This window comes from Amblyomma mixtum, chromosome 1 (assembly GCF_055824585.1).
Source record: "Amblyomma mixtum isolate Tamu chromosome 1, ASM5582458v1, whole genome shotgun sequence".
Lineage (NCBI taxonomy): Eukaryota > Metazoa > Arthropoda > Arachnida > Ixodida > Ixodidae > Amblyomma > Amblyomma mixtum.
Window position 1 is genome coordinate 6171013 of NC_143012.1, and position 17174 is coordinate 6188186.

Here is a 17174-nt window from a genome sequence, read left to right on the forward strand (position 1 = left end):
TGCACGTTAAAGAACCCCAGGTGGTCGAAATTTCCGGAGCCCTCCACTACGGCGTCTCTCAACGCCCGAGTCGCTCTCAGGCGATGAGAGACGCCGTAGTGAAGGGCTCCGGTGAGCGCGCGCAGGTGCGCCTATGCTGGGCGAGTCACGTGGTTTGAGTGCGCTCCGGGGCCTCAAGGTCAAACTCTCAAGATTGACCTTGGGAGACATGTAGTAGCTGGTTAATTACGAGTTGAATGCAGTAACAGAGCTTTCGCTCTAAAAGCGCCCTTTGTCCTAACGGGGTGATTTAATTTTCAGCCAACAAAGGACAATTGTCGACATTTAGTTCACACATGAGAAGTGCAATAATAAAATAAAAGCAAACAGATATGGACCTTTCATGAGCATGCATGAAACCACGATAATTTTGGTCTTTGTGATTCGATGTTTCCTTTGCGTATCTTATCTCTACTATAAGCGGAACGGGGTAGAACACTTGTTCCGACTGACGTTTTCTCTCAGTGTTGTGGCTAATATCGTGACTAAGCGCTGCGTTATCTCTGCTTTCATTCAAAACTCCTTGTGCTTACACAAACGATGTTAGTACAATACTGCCACTTCTTTCGGCACCAGGAAACCGGCATTTGTTCGCTCGAGCTAACTGGGCTGCTTCATATCCGCATGGGATTTGAACCCTTAGACACAGCTCTTGTGCGACAGTAATGCCACTATTAACAGTGATAACTCGAAAATTGTACGCAGTTATCCCATATACACATTCGATTGAGAACTTTGTTTAGCCAATATGATCCACAAATGCAAATATTCAAAATTTTAAGGAAGAAACCAAGATTCGCACTTTGAAGTAGCCGTGAACTCTGCGTCTGTCGAGCTAAAGTGACTCCAGGTAATGTCAAATCCTATTCTGTTCATTCATCATAGTCAATCTTGATATCGCGGTTTGATTATCATATCTAGAACTGAAAAGCCCTGGCGACATTACGTTTTTCGAACTATTAGAACGAAGGCAATTAATCCGCAGAACTTACGCAAGTTACTTTAATAGTGCACGCTAGCATGCCGCTTTCGTATATAAAAAATCATTGTTGAACGCAAGAATCGAACGAAGAATGTAGCCGTAAACGAATAAGAAATCATAATTCAGAAGTTTTCTAAACATCGTGGGTGTATCGCGTCCCAATACTTTACGTACAACCATAAGGTTGTCCCCTTGCCGTGACTTTTTTCATTTGTTATGTCACGTGTTACAACCGACCCAAGCAAGCATGCTGCATGAGGACGAGGTTAATTAGTTCCCTGCTTGTGCAGTCGCGCGACTCACTAAAGCACGAACACAGCCAGGCCATTCGACTGTCCGACAAAAACTGCTAACATAAAAGATTAGTCCTAAACGAGAACGCTCGCACCAGATGCCCGAGTCGAATGAAACAGTGCCACTCGATTGTAGCGACAGTGCGTTCTCGACTGCGAGGGCCCTAGGAGGCTCGCGTGATCGAGCCGAAGAGCAGGACGCTGTCGGGGTCCCTGCCGAGCACCAGGAACAGGAAGGGCCGGTCGACCGTAAAGTCGAGGCTCGGCCGCTCGGTGCAGTCGGCGATCGGGGGCAGCTCTGGTGGTGTCGACTGGGCGGTAGCTGAACGGAAGCCGGTGTTGAAGACGGCGAAGTGTTTGGCGGCCGACACCTTCAGGCGAACTGCGATGCCAAGGTGCAGCAAATTTTTCCAATATTAAGAACCCGAAAATAAACGCAGAAAGCGTCTTTTTGGATTGTTGGGACACAGCGAAACACAAAAGTGGGGCATGCGTGCGCGAAAACCGTCTTGGGTGGAATGATTCCCAAACTGAAGTAGCATACCTCGATGTGACTCCCCAGTTTAAAAAGGTCGGCCTTGATGAGCGTTACTGCTTACTAAACCAGTGGCGGGTCCGCTAATTATTCATGAAAAAATTATATATACAAATGTTTACCTTATTAGCACGATTTCACCAATGAGTTGTTTGACCTTCTTCAATTTACTAGAATGGGCAAAATTAAACAGAATGCTTGGTTCGCGTTCAACGATGAACTAATTTCTGTGCCGTACTGAAACACCATTATCTGCAGCATTGAGTAGAAGATGGAGCTGCTTAAAAAGTAAAACAAAGAAACAAACACGCTACCAATCTGCGTTTTGAACTCATTATTGAGGGCGTCTTTGAGATGCAATAATCTCACATTTTTGCCTGACGCCTCTATAGAAATGTGACCTCCACGACTGGGGACGGGCTCAGGAGTTCTCGTGCAGCAACTGAACACTACAAGTATGGTTCATCACAGCGGTTGGAACTTAAATGATTACTAGAAAAGCGTTAGGAACTGGAGCTCACGATCACTCATTCCGAGCCTGTCGCTTATGAAGAAAAGAGTTACGGGTTCTTGTAAGATCTATACAGCTTCCTATGTGTTTGCAGTATGCTTCTGATTAGTAATGTGTTAGGTTAGGTTATGTGTTAGGTTAAGTTATGTTAGCACTGTTCACTGCATGCACCTGCACCGGCGCCTTCGCTTCTTTCGCTGCTGGTGACGTTGCCCATGTTGGAGAAGTCGGCCGCCTCGCCGAACGCATCCGCCGCGCCCATGACGGGCATGAGGTGCTCGAAGTCGATGCCACAGTGGAGTCTCAGTCTGGGCAGGGTAACGTCGACGGGACCCTGATGCTCTAGTCGTGACAGACAGTCCAGTATCTTCTCCTTGGAGAGACTCCGCTCGAGCGAGGCCAGGCCATCAGGTTCGTCCGGGGTAGCGACATCCGGTAGGAAGACGAGCATGGACTCGACCAGTGGCGACTCGAATGGAATCTCAAGTACTGTCGCCCTGATGTCGACGCACCTAGGGCACATGTTCAGGATAGAGCGGCCGGTTAGATACGCGCTGTGTGTTGCATGATGGGAAGATTTGAGGAAGGTGCAGAAGTGACCATGAGGACATTTTTTATGAGGAGGAGCGCAGTGCCCCACCATCCTACAGCGACAGCTCTTAACAGCACGTCTGCCATTTATGAGGCGTTGTTGCGCGGCAATTAGCACTTTTAGAACTTTGATATTTCGCAAACTTTCAGCGCTGAATGTGTCGGATATCACCTCGTACTTTACTCAAGCCAAACCTGCGTTTTATTTTACAGGCTATCTCATTCATTGTACGAGGCAATTATGTTGCCCGCCCGTGAATAGATCGCTGGGATCGAATGGACTAATAAGCTATATGCAAATGATTACAGTCCCACATTAAGGCCACAGACAACGAGCCATAGCCTGAAATATATCAGACGCTACAGTAAATTACACGCGAAACCGTTAACCCTTTGAAGGTTTTTGCCGTATATGTACGGCGGCGGTTTTCTGTCCCGCAAGGTCTTTGCCGTACGGGTACGGTTTCGATCTTCCGTTTGAAATTTTGCGCCAAAAGAACTATGCGTGCTCACTGGGGGGTGCTGCCACCTCTTAGGACTTACAAGAAGTGTTTGAATTTTGTGCTGCCTTCTTACGGAGATAAGCAGAACTTATGTCTAGCTTTAGCGCGGCGGCACCAAGGAGGATATATAAAACTTGCTGGAGTGGAGGGGGCGCTTGTCAAGTGAAGCCGGCCGCCGCCATCTTGCCAGTGGCAGAAAGCGCGCTTGACGCCGGCTCGCGCTGCTGCTTTGGCGCGCTGTTTGAGTGCAAGCTGACGCGACGGGCATGCAAACACCAACGGTTTGATAATGGTTGCCTCTTGCGTTGCCTACGGCGGATGTGCAAACAGGCTGAAGAAGGGTTGTGGCCTCACATTCCACCTGTAAGTACACGAAAACGTGTTCAATTGAGCCCTACGCGCGCGTTGTCGAGCGGCGCAAACTGATGTGGTAGATGTGTGCAACAAATAATAGTGCCTAAATTACTGGCAGGTTTCCGAAAGATCCCGAGCTGCGGAGCCTGTGGGAGAGGGCCGTTCGCCGTGAAAGATGGCATGCAAAAGATGGAGATCGCCTGTGCTCCGTACACTTCGCGCCCGAGTGCTTTGACTGCACCCGACAGACGACGCGGCTGCGCGCGGGAAGTGTGCCTTCTGTGTTTCCTGCTTTTCCGCAGCACCTACAGAAGCCCGTGAGCATTACTGGAGAATGTTAAACCATGACACGCTAGGCAGAATTATTCGCCTTTCTCACGTGAGAAGTGTTCGTGGCATTAATACGGCTGCCGAAGGCGAGATTCGACGAAGGTTCTTGTCGGATAGTGGATGGAAGCAAATGGAAGGAAACGTCTGAGCTTCTTGTCGCTAGTGGTTTTTTTTTTAGTATCGTGCTGAAAAATTGTGTTCGTGGAAAAAAGGAGTGCCGTGCGCGCCATTTTTTTGCTTCGTTGTTGAAAAGAAGTTATTGTGATTGCGTGGTAATAGTTATTGTGATTGCGTGATAATATGGAAGCGCCCTTCACCCTTCTGTAAAATCGTCTTATGAAGCACTAAGTTCATGGTAAGAAATGAAACCCATTTGCTTTCGCAGCTACACTTTTCTCTTACTTGAGACTGAACAAAAATATGTGGTGTCCATTTCAGGTAAAAAGGAAGCGTTCAGAGCGCAAGCATCAAGACTGCGAAATGCCTGAAGTTGGAGAGCCATCAACTGCGTTTTCGCCGAGCAAACAATGGTACAAGGACAAAGTCAGTGCCTCTGAATAAGAGATAACACAGTTGAAGAAGAAAATTAAGATGTTGCAGCAAACGAAGCGAAGGCTTGCGAAGAGAAATTATTTTTACTGTGCGTCGGATTATTAAGCTTTTTTTCCTTAATATTTGTTCAGGTTAACTGCTTTCTACATATGCCAGTTGGCTGCTGATGGATGAAAAATAAACGTTTACAACCCCAACCGCTTGCTTTCATTGTTTTGTAAACGCGAGCAACTTCACAGGCAGCGCGAAGAAGCACGAGCGCGGTTGCGCACTGCTGCTTTTTGCCACTGGCAAGATGGCCGCCAAGGCTTCACTCTCCCGCATAGGCGCGTATAGGCGGCTTCCACTCCAGCAAGTTTTATATATCCTCCTTGGGCGGCACAGACTGCGGCAACACCCCTTTTGTAGTTTTGTTTTCGCCGCGTTCTCGCAACGGAGTCGCGCGAAATTTGAGTTTTCTTTTTGTCAGCACTATCTGGCAGGGGCTGCCGAAGTTGATTTCTATTTTTATTGGCGCTGCTCTTAGCTTGCTTATCACCGTTGCTCGCGAGGTATTCTCGCCCTCTGTGGCTACGCGCCTACGCGGTTTCGATTCCGCCGCGGGATCGCAACGGAGTCGCGCGAAACGTGTTTTCTCTTTGTGGGCACTGTTTTGCAGAGGCGGCGAAAGTTGATTTCTATCTTTATTGGTGCTGCTCTTAGCTTGCTTATCACCGTTGCTATTCTATTCTATTGAACATTTTCCAATTGTGAGTGATGCTGTCACCAAAGTACTGTTCCTAATTTTTTTTACTATTTATTTTCGATTATATACATTTTGTAGATTCAAGATCCGCAATAAAGTAATTTGACCACCTGGGAAAGTTTTCTTCAAAATAATTCGACCCTCAAAGGGTTAAGTACACATTACAGGCTGCGCCTCAGACCTGATTCGCTGTTGCGCGCTGTTTGCACGTACTTGTTTAAACAAATAACGCCATATCGCACGTTATCGCCTGTAATGTGGAAGCCCATTGTGGAGCGCGAGTGTGGCAGCATGACTGGGCGAAGTATAAGATATGGCTGCCGTACCTTGCCCAGCGATAGGGAGCTCCCAGTCGGCGCATAGTTCGCACAAGCCTGGTGGTGCCGGAGGCCTCCCGAAACGCTCTGCGGCACGTCCGGTATGGGGCTGGCAGGCGAGCCTTGAGCAGCGCCAGGCTGGCGAACACTAGTAGGGAGCGGGAACCAACGCACTCGGCGGTGAACACGGGACTGTCGAAGGCGAAGCCGGACAGGGCCCGGAACAGGCCGTCCATCGAATGACGGCACTCCTCGGGACAAGCCGCAAAGTCCCTGCAGAACACAGAATGGGCAATAGGCTTAGCTTCTCGGAAGACAATTCTGAAGACCATTAGGGCTCGTTGACGGTGGTGTTCTTTGAATGCAGTGTAATTTTTCTTCAGAGTCCACCTGTGGAAGTGGCTCATGAAGTGTTTATGATACGGCTCATGATCCGCTGCGCAGGCCCAGTGGCCTTTGCGTTCGCCTGCTTAGCACTAATTAGCCGCATCGAATCGAGGTCGTGGCAAACTCATTAGTAACCCCAGGTGAACTAAACTGGCCTGAAACCCTCCTTTACGGCGTCCCTCACACTACACACAAACATAAAACGCTGCAAAGCTAGTTGGTGGATTTCTCTGAACGAAGTTAGAGCTGCCACGTGTAACGGGGTTCGAGGGCCTTTTAAGCTGCACTACAGCAGCTTTTATCTCTGCCTCCTCCATATTGTAAAATGGAAATCAATAAAATGAAGAAAAAGAAAGAGAAAGGAAAGAAAGGAAGGAAGGAAAGGAAGAAAGGGAGAAAGAAAGAAAGGAAGAAAGAAAGAAGGAAAGGCAGGAAAGGAAGGAAAGGAGGGCAGGAAGGAAGGAAGGAAGGAAGGACGGAAGGAAGGAAGGAAGGAAGGAAGGAAGGAAGGAAGGAAGAGCTTTACACGGCACATACAAGAGAGGAACGCTGGTCTAGGCGTTATCTCTTTTCGTCATGAAAGGGCCGCACCTGGCATGTATCTGCGGCGACAGCATGACCAGCGGCCGGTGGTAGCGGGCCGACAGGCGGACGCTGGTGTCGTGGAAGAGCGCCAGGTACCCTGTCATGGAGCCCATTGCGCCCAGCTTCTGCCGCGGCCGGTGGAAGTCGGTGCAGAAGAGCCGGCACGCATGCAGCCCGAAGGTCTCCAGGCACGAACCCCGACGAAAGCCGGAGGCACCACCACAGCAGGACGCGTCTTCGATGGTGCTTCTGCAGTATTTGCATTATGCGACAATTTACAACTTTTATGAGCCCCTACCGGTGGTCCATTATAAAGCAGCGCGAGTGTATTCTCAGCGAAGGCAAACTCAGCAGGGGGCGGGAGAGAGCCATGCTGATGAAGATGAGGACGTTTGTGGGTACAAGACGGTTTTACCTGAAGCAGGACAGGGCTGAGAATCAGTGGTAAATTATTTTCTCCGGAGTGAACGTAGTGGGGCTGACAATGATAAAAACAACAATGATGACTGTGATGGTGACCTTTATATTGTGGATAAAAATGAAGCTTGGAGAATCGCACACTTCTTTTAACGATTGAAACGGGATAACTCAGGCGTACATTCTTTATTGTAGCTGACGTCACCTGTTGGTCTATTCGGACACCTTTTTTTAATCCTCGTACGCTAAAAGCACCTTACGGGCATTATATAGGGGTTGATTGGTTTGGTTGGTTTATTGGGGTTTAACGTCCCGAAGCAACTCAGGCTATGAGGGACGCCGTAGTGAAAGGCTCCGGAAATTTCGACCACCTGGGGTTCTTTAACGTGCGCTGACATCGCACAAAAACATAAAAGAACTGCCGTACACAAGGCAGTGAATTATAAATCAACGAAACGTACTCAAAACACGCGCTGACCAACCGGCAACATAACTGGATAAAAGGAGGATGAAAACTCACGCTGGAAGTAGACAACAATGCTAGGAATAAATGCGGAAAAGAATGCAATTCTGGCAAGAGTATTTATTCAGAGTCGGCACGCGGCAAGTACTTAAGCTTATTGATAAAAGCGTCACAATTGTTCTCGGAAAAGATTTCTGCTGGTAGCTTATTCCAATGGCAAATGGCAAGGAACAGTAGCGACTGAAGCAGAATTTGGGTATGAGCAACCTTGGGTCGCTTCTTAAAGCCCGGGCCTGACTGGGGAAAGATGCGATGGGCCAGTTTGACATGAGATTCTGCGGATGGCGAAGGATTATGAAAAAGTCGGCGAAAGTGAAATTCGCTTTTCAAGTAAGCACAAACTAACTTAAGAGACGATTTGAAAAACAAGATGGGATACTTAAGCTCCGCCTTAAGGATATGACGCGAAAGTTTAACGAGTCGATTCCCACAAATGCAGAAGGCCATTCTCTACTTTCCACTCATAGATCCTTGGGAGTATGTGCTCCCAGCGGTGGGCCTTATGCGAAACAGGTTGCTCTTCCCGAACGACCTCTCGCGACTAACCTTTCAATTCTATCTCAAGGCGGGCAGTTTGCTCACAGTCCGATTAAAAGATTGCCGCTTGCCGCGGTGGGCAGGTTGTGATGACATCACAAGGTCACGTAATCTATAGGTAGAATTGCGCCACCTGCTTTTCGCTCACAACGCCGCCGCCGCAGTTGCCGTCGACTACGACGACGACGCCAGATTTTCTGCAGAACTCGGGCACTAAAGCTATCGCGTCAATATAATTAATGCTGGTGTAGCTAGAGTATACGTCCTCGTGATACACCTAGCGTCCTTACTAAGCAGTCATTCGACCTTCCTGGCAAGATATGCCTGATGCGATTGAGGAGGTTTCATGTCTTTTTAAAGCTGAGTCCTTAGGCACCGTTACTGCGTTCCGCGTTGTCGTCGTCGATGTCGGCGTGATGGATGTAACACGCCACCTGTCACGGGAAGATCCCTGAGGTTGGCTAGCAGCGTAACACGCCGCCTGCTAGCTGCGGCAGGTAGTAGCAGCCACGGCTTTCACGGCTTAATAGCTGCGTTGAAATTTCTGTTTACTATCTCAATCGTCTGTCATTTTTTATTTTTGTTACTATCTGAAGATTATATATTTTAGTTGTCTGGGAATAAAATGTCAGGGCACAGTCAGCGCCTGTGTCGTGCGCGTCTGTGCCTCTGGCCCGTGTTTTTAGTGTTGTACGAACATGAAAAAAGGGGTCAACATACTGTTAGGAAGCAAGCAGAGAATATGAGACTTAATTATTTTCAGGCTATCTCATTGGTGGCTGGGTACGCTGCTGCATCTGTGGGAGTACGTGCTAGAAGCTGTATTTGGTTTTATAGGGTTTAACATCCCAAAACAACTAAGGCTATATGAGGGACGCCGTAGTAGAATATTCCGGATAATTTCGGCAACCGGGGGTACTTTAATGTGCACTGACATCGCACAGCACACAGGCCTGTATCATTCCGCCTCCATTGAAATGATAGTGCCATGGCCGGGATCAAACCCATGTCTTTGGGGTCTGCAGCCGAGCACCATAACCACTGAGCCACCGCGGAGCCCAGGAAGCTGTATTCAGGGCACCATGTTGTGATCAAGTTTGGTCTGAAAGTGAGTGACGCTTTTCGTGATGAATGTGTTGGAGCTACCAGTTAAAAGATTTCGGGGCCATAGATAAGAGGAGGGAAAAAAAGAATGGCGTGTCATCCAGTAACCTGACTTTCTGCCAGTATCTCAGTGTCTGTTAATGAGATTTATTCTGTGGTGTTCATGTGTTTCATTTTCGCCATTCTCGCCATTAGACGTTCGGAGCAAGCCGCACTTGCTTTTTTTCAACGACGGTAGGTTTTGGGGCCATTTGGTCCGACATACTTGTAAGGAAAAACCGCGACTTCAAACAGGACGAAGACTAGAACTGCACAGGACGAGCGGTAATTATTGCAAAATATTTGCCCATCTTTTTTAGAAACGCGGAGGCTAACGAAAAGGGTTCGGCGTAAGTTAAGGACAACGCAGCGAGCTATGGAAAGAAAACGATAGGAATAACGTTAAATGCCGGAAGCGGGCAGAGTGGGTGAGAGAACAAACTTGGGCTAATGCCATCCTTGTCGAAATCAAGGAGAAGAAATGGGCTTGGGCAGGGCACGTAATGCGAAGGCAAGATAACCGCTGGTCTTGAAGGGTAACAGAGTGGATACTAGGATAAGGTGGTACTAAGAAAAGGTAAGCGTAGCAGAGGGTGGCAGAAAGCTAGGTGGGCGGATGAGATAAAGAAGTTTGCGGGGATATGGTGACCGCAGCTAGCAAAGAACAGCGCTAATTGGAGGGAAATGGGAGAGGCCTTTGCCCTGCAGCGGGCGTAGTCAGGCTGATGATGATGATGACGCTGATTTAGCGCACTTCTACTGCTAATGACAGCAAACATGTCGACTCACGTCGGCGGGCTGGCCTCTTCCGGAAAACCAAGCAGGCGTCCGAGCTGGCGCCTCGTGTTTCCCGCGGCGCCGTGGTGCATCATCACCAGAATGCAGGCCGCGTAGTGCGGCGACAGCAGCACATTTCCACGCTCGCCACCGCGACGCAGGGCAGCGCACAGGTCCAGGGGCAGCTGCAACAGCGGCCCGCACAGCTCGGGCGGCAGCGAGAAGGGCGACGCCGACGGAGACAGCCTGCGCCACGCGACGTGGAATGCAAGCTTCACTGGTGCAGAGGGCGGCTTTGATGGTGGTGCTCGATAGTGGCGCCCGTGTGCTGTGCGATGTCAGTGCACGTTAAAGATCCGCACGTGGTCGAAATTATTCCGAAGCCCTCCACTACGACACCTTTTTATTCCATTTTTCTCTAACTCCCCTCTTTACCCCTTCCCTTACGGCGCGGTTCAGATGTCCGCTGAGATATGAGGCAGTTGCTCCACCATTTTCCTTTCCTAAGAAAAAGAAACAGTATTTAGTCTGAGCTCTACTCCTCGGAGTATAACTTCCGATTTTGATACGGATGAGGCAATGACCTTCAATGCCTCACGAGGTCAAACCGAACTTAACTGCGTAGTGGTATGGCCCAAGCTGTGGTAATATGACCGCGTGATTATAAGACTATGACCGCTGGATACCTGACCTTTGACCTTGACCCTTGACATTTGATTTGAGACGGGCGAGCAAAAGCTAAACAGAGCTTTCGCTCGTCCAGCTAGGCTCAAGCCACATTGAACCCCAGCCACTTTTTCTTCTCTGGTTGGTTCATATGCGAACGCACACTCAGGTGGTCGAAATTTCCGGAGCCCTTCACTACGGCGTCCCTATAGCACTTTGGGACGTTAAACCCCCATACACTAAACGAAACAAAACGTAAGGTTTCAAGACACATTTGTTGGGTTACGAGCCAACTACACGTGTTTGGAAGCTGTCACCTAGCTCTCGTAGCTTCCATTCCACAGTGAGATGCTGTGAGGTTGGGGATAATCAGCGTTGCTACCAGCTTCCTTCGGCCCGCTCGCCTACTTAGATTAAGAGTCTTAAGCCACTATAGTCAGCTTCAATCAGTGGAAGAAGTTCTTATGATTAGGAAGTTTTGTGCCGCAGCCACTGCACGTAAAATGAATGACATTTACTCCTAGAAATCGACGGCCAAGATAGCTGTATACACTTTACTTAAGGAGCCTGAAAATATGAAACTTGGCTGAAACAGCGCGATTTTTACGGCAGTTTGCTTCTTCGACAAGTTCCAAAATAAAGAAGCCTACTTCCAGCAAAATTTGTAACTTCTGCAGAGAGTACACCATGAAAGCCATTTATATGCCGCGAGGGGAAGCAAATATCGATAGATTGTAGACCGAAGGATCTGTTGCTTGCACCGTCAATGGTTTTCTTCGAGACTGCAAGCTATGTTTTAGAGAACAGTTTTTTAACTAGACCTGAAGGGCTTGAGAAAGGCGGATAAACTATTTCACTAGTTGTTTAGTAACAAGTCCTGACAGGGAGCGCAAACTGCACGTTTCCCTTTCCTTGTTATGAACTGTGTTGTTTTAAGATTATTGTCTATCTGTTCTTCGTCTTACATTTCTCGCTTTAGTTTGTGTCCTCTACTTGAGTTCCGTGATGATATTGTTAAATTACTTGTTTCATTCATTTTGGTTTAAACTTCGTCGTTGGCCCCCAAGTTCCGGACACCGTAAACGAGCTGCATGTGGCTATGATATGTACGCGAGGTGAAGAGCAGAAACGAAAAGAGAAAGTCCTTACGTGCTGTTAATGACAAAGCACGTTTTTACTTAAATGCCTTTACACTAAAGGCCGTTGACCTAGAGACCTTTACTGCAAAGGCCTTAAACCTAAGGGCTTTGCAATTTTCATTAATCACCCTCACCATTATTACAACGTCCTTTATCATTCACTAACTGCTACTTTATCATGTACTTTGATTGCTTCATTTAATATGACCACCCATTACTATCTTATGATCTGCTGCTAACGTTATGCGAGACCATGGTGACGTCATAGGGTTTTCGGAGCTCTGATGCTGGAAAACAACCCCGGGAATCGTTGCCAATGAACCATATAATGTTCCATCGATAAGTACCTCATGCTGAGCACACCGCTCCAACCCATGGGCCGGTAGCTGACCGGAGCTCTCGCCGAATGTCTGTCGTGCTGGCTGGAGCTGCAACGAGGAGGACAGGGGCGATACGAGAGCGTGAGAAGTAGAACGACTCTTGGGCCTCGTGATGCTGCTAAGAAGCGTCGACCATAAAGGTAGAGAGTCGCACTGATAATATATATACGAACATTGAAATGAGGCGCTAGTGGTGACATACACATGAAGGAAGCACATTCATTGAAATCAAGGAGAGCGTAGGGGATTGTTTTCTGTTTTCGCTTGTGGTTTAATCCATGGAAAATTAGTAGTGTAATGATTTTTCACCTGAAAGATAATTGGTTTTTGATGTTGATCAATGGGAAATTTAAGGTGCAGTCATTTTTCACCAAATGATACTTGATTCGAGAGTAGGTATTAGGGTCGGATCCTACTGGCGGCATGTGGTTGTTTTTTTCTTTTACATTCTAATCAACTTTCAGATAAAAAACAACTACATTACAAATTTCCCATCGAGTAACACCACAAATAAAGATACTTTGCTTGGTTTTAATAACTGCTGTCATATATAGGAGCATAAAGCAAGGTACTACATTTTTTTTTGAAGGATGCAGTCTCTAGAAAGCAGAACGACGCAATAGAATCTACCAGCCTTCATGACCAGTACCGCTGGGAATTCGGCTTTGAAGACCACCATGAAATTACTGCAGCAAGTAATTATTTTCATCTCTACAATTCATTTATGCGTTCATGTTGCGCCTAGCACTACTTTCAGGCGCATTCAGTCACTAAAGGCTCGGAATCAGTATATCCTTATCAGCTTTCAAAAGACTATATGGTCTAGAGAAGCCCCGCCTTCTAAAAGTACGTTTCCGAGCTCAGAGCAGAAGCGGCCACAGTGAATCGTGTTTGCGCTCAGTCTTGACAGAAGGTTATTCAAGTGGACAGAATGCAGTGTGGTATGATCCATTAACGGTGTCGTGATATTCGTGGTCCAACACTTTAGGAGCGGGAGGAAAACGGACCCATGGACAAGGGTCTCGCATGTGAGAAGGCATGACTCTGCTTCGATGACTTCTTCGTAATCAAAATAGCTACGCGCTTTGTGAATGAACAGCAGCATTCTACTCGACCAGCTAGCTGAACACTACCAACTTATAGGCATTCGGTGGAGTGAAGTTTTACGAAGCCGTGACGTAGGCTTCTGCTAGTGGCTGGCCAACGCTTGCCGTCGCCGTCGTCGAAGAGCGGAAGTCCGACAACGAGCCGTTGTCTGCTTACCTCCTGTGCCCTCTCGTCCCAAGGTCAAAGGAATGGCTCCGCGACGTCTGCGTCAGCGTGGTACCGCTCGAAGCCCCAGTGGTGCTGTCCGAGGACGAAGGTGTGGACGAGTTCCTGCTCTGCCTACGACGGTGCGGCGTTGTCTGCCTGTCGCGAAGGGACGACGTCCGCTCCAACTGCGACTGCTGACGGTTCTCCCGACGATCCCGCGGCTGGGATCCCCGGTCCTGTCGGCGGTCTTCTTGTCGCTCTTGGTCCTGTTCACGTGGCTGTGCCCTTCGGTCAGGTGTTGAAGCGCCGTTGCTGGACGAACCCGAAGCATCCATTTTAGGTGCCCCCAGTGGCGATGAGCAGCTCTGTCACCTGTCTTGTCCTAGTGGGCCTACTACAGTGTCGTGCGAAGGCGAGGGAAAGTCCACAAAGAGACGCAGAGATCGATGGAAGACACGTTCGCCTAGGACGACGCTGACGTGGTGATCTGATGGTAGCGTGCGCATGTGCCACGCTGCCTATCGCAGCCGTCGCGTGCTTCCTCGAGCAGAGGATGGGGTAGTAATGATGATGCTTTCTTATACAGTCGGTGTAAAGCCCCAAAAAATGGTTGTAATCTCGTCAGGTGATGAAAACGGCTAACAATTTCCTGTTTTCAGTTAAGCGCTTCTGCTTTTCGAAGATTGAGGGTTACGTTTGCTAATCTTTTTATGTCTGCTGTTGAGTGCTGCTCGCTATTACTTTGTTCACTGACCATTTAAAACCGAGTTTCACGTTGGTATCTTCTGTTGCTGTTATAACAAATGTGTACATTGGGGCCTATACTAGCTTCGGCTATTGGCCCAGCAGTTTTTGCAAATGTTTTGTATATCTGATATGATAAGAAAGAAGGTGAAGAAGAAGAAGAAGAAGAAGAAGAAGAAGAGGGAGAACGAGAAGGGCTGAGGGGCGTTTCCGAAGTTAACGCAAAGAACCATGGGAAAATAGTCTAACAGCTACTTCCGGTCCCAAATTTCTCCCACACACTGTATTTTGCATCGCAATAGCCGTGAATGTGTGCATCGTTTATTCACTCGTTTATTTCTATTTCGACACCGCTTTTTGCACAGAATCTCCGTGCTGCGTGCTGCGTATGAACGTGTCCTGAGCGCAGAAATTGACAATAACGAAAGGAAACAGTATTTTGATGTGGTTATAATATTACAGCGTAGGCTACCAGCGCAGTGGCGAAGCGATTAAGCGATGCGCCACTCTATTGCCAGCTGGCTGATTCTGTCACAGACACCGGTAGTGATTGTGCGACCCGTATTGCTCTTCCCGAACAACCTGTCGCGCAGTTGGGGTGACGCTCCTGCGAACTCACTCGAGCTTACCCGAATAGCTCGGATTGCTAGGCAACGGTACCAGATCGAAAGAACGTACGTAAGTACGGTGGCAAGACTCTTGGTCGGTACTGGTGAGCGTATGCGTGCCTTCGCACTGAAAATAGAAAATGTAATGAACGTAACCGGTTCATTAGAAAACTAATTAAAACATTTTGTCTCTTACCTGGTGCCCGTTGTAGTCCCCAATGCAGCCTCAGGACTAAAATAAATCTAAAGCAAGTTACCGTTTTTTTTTAAATTTTGAAACTTATAAAAAGAAAACATCCGATATATACGTCCTTTCACCATTCAGTGGACTGCAGAAAAGCTCAGGTAGTCGAAATTAATCCTTGGCCTTTCACGGATCCAGTTACCGTACTGTGCACCCTTATTGTAAGGTGGGCACATCCATGCAAACAGCTAAAAAACACAGCGAAACTTTGAGAAACGGGCAAAGAAAAGACGGACACCACAGTGCTGACATCAACTAGTTTCTTTTATTGGAGAAAGAGGTGTATATATACGTATATAGGAAGAGTGGGCGGGGAAACGTGGGGAACAGCTGCTGGGTTTTCTTGGCGCACAAGATAAACAAAAGCGGAAAAAGACGAGCTAACAATGCGCACAAAGGAAAAAGAAAAGAAGTGCAGTTGGTTGAAGTCGCTACGCTGCACATAGCGCGAAAATGAAACATGAAAGCAATAGGCAAGAGCATAAAATCACAATGCAATAAAAAAAAAACCAAAAAGGACTCTAAAATGTTAAAAGTTGAGAAATTGAAAAACAAGCTCAAAAGGGGCGAATAAAAAGCTACAAGGAGAAAACATGGGCCTAAAACAATTAAAAACCAGCACGCCCGAATTAATCAAATGACATCTGGCTAAAATAATTTAGTTCACGTTTTGTTCGAGCAATCGAAGGAGAGCTAACACAGTCTTCTCCCAGCCTCAAACAGACCCGTTGTGATGGTGATCCCACTGCAGCAGAGGCTCTCTGTCTCGCCGAAGAAGCCTGCTGCATTCGCGCTCTCGCCTCCCAAGATCAATAAAAAAACGCGCCACGATGCCCGCCGCCGTCACGGCACTTATGGGCCTGGTGATTTGGTCTTGTTGTGGCGGCCTGTGAGAAGACGTAGACTGCCCCAGAAGCTGCTCTGCCACTACGTTGGACACTACATCATAATTGACCAAATTAGGTAGCTGAATTATCGCATAGCGTGCCTCACGGCAAGCAGCCGTCGTTTTGCGAAAACTGAAGTGATTCAGGTTTCCCACTTAAAAAGCGGGGCGCTTTTTAACTCGCCCCGTGGGCTTCGGCTGCGTAGGGGAAAGGGCCCATAAATAGGCTACGCCAACCGCATAGATGACAAGGAGAATGAGGTAAAGGCGCTTCGCTCTCGAACTCTGCAATCAGAGCCATCTAGCTTGAGCCGCCTGCAATAAACCCTTTCTTGTAACAGTATGTTCATAACAGTAGCTTGCAATTTTCCACAGCTGCCTCACAACTAAAAGCCATATCCAAGAAAGTTGGATCTGTTTCACCGTGCGGTAACACCTCACTAGTGGTATTTTTTTTCTCTTCTGTATTCCCTTTTTACCATCGATGTTACGCAGCCGCTTGACCAAGCCCATTTCGCGTGCGGTACAAATAAGGCAACGTACTCGATGAGGTCGTGGGTTCTGATCTCACCTGTGTTATGTGGTTGTCGTTTTCACCCCTTTTTGTTAAATTTTCTTTCGAGTAGAATACGTATTTGACTAATTTACCACTCTTACCTGCCCCCCCCCCCCCCCAATAAAAAGGCAAGAAAATTTAAATCATTTCACTGTGATTTCCTGCTTACATAAACGATATTACCTTCTATATTGCCCCATTGATTATTTAAAAGTAGGAGGTTCTTTGTGGTCTTATCTTTTCTTCAACCGCTTGCTGCTGTCGACTCTCTGTTGTTTACAGTCCCGTGTCTAAAATTGATTGCTAACATAACTGAAGTTTGCCATTGTGCAATGAATGAATAAATGAATGAATGAATTTTCAGACAGACAAGGTACAGAAAAGAAGGACTGTCTGAGAGGTTGACAGAAAGGCCCAGATGCCTGACAAGTGTCCGTCCCCTTCCCCAAAACACACAACACCCAGGCATACGGCGCAAAAAAAAAAAAAGCTGAATAGATTAACATACCTTCCTACATAAGACCATGTTACCGCTACATTAATAAAAACATGCGTTATTATTTAGGAGCGTAACAT

General features: G+C 47.6%; 1 protein-coding gene and 1 pseudogene across 1 annotated transcript; one reads left to right on the forward strand and one right to left on the reverse strand.

Moving 5' to 3' along the window:
• Positions 1–1478: 1478 nt before the first annotated feature.
• On the reverse strand, positions 1479–12329 carry LOC149365346 (serpin B4-like). The gene is made up of 6 exons (XM_089568355.1): positions 12274–12329; positions 10099–10367; positions 6731–6959; positions 5762–6025; positions 2538–2872; positions 1479–1696 (listed from the first exon to the last, which is right to left on the reverse strand). Exons 2-6 carry the CDS (start codon positions 10121–10123, stop codon positions 1479–1481), a joined length of 1071 nt encoding a protein of 356 aa, XP_089424481.1. The 5' UTR covers positions 10124–10367; positions 12274–12329.
• On the forward strand, positions 3574–4795 carry LOC149365347 (THAP domain-containing protein 1-like; annotated as a pseudogene).
• Positions 12330–17174: the final 4845 nt, after the last annotated feature.

Bases quoted from the DNA above. Each gene is read 5' to 3' on its own strand.
- LOC149365346 (XM_089568355.1), bottom strand. From the start codon at position 10,123: ATGTTTGCTGTCATTAGCAGTAGAA. The intron at 6,026-6,730 runs GTGCGGCCCTTT...TGTGTTCTGCAG, and splicing joins TCGCCGCAGATACATGCCAG to GGACTTTGCGGCTTGTCCCG. The intron at 2,873-5,761 runs GTACGGCAGCCA...CATGTGCCCTAG, and splicing joins GCTCCCTATCGCTGGGCAAG to GTGCGTCGACATCAGGGCGA.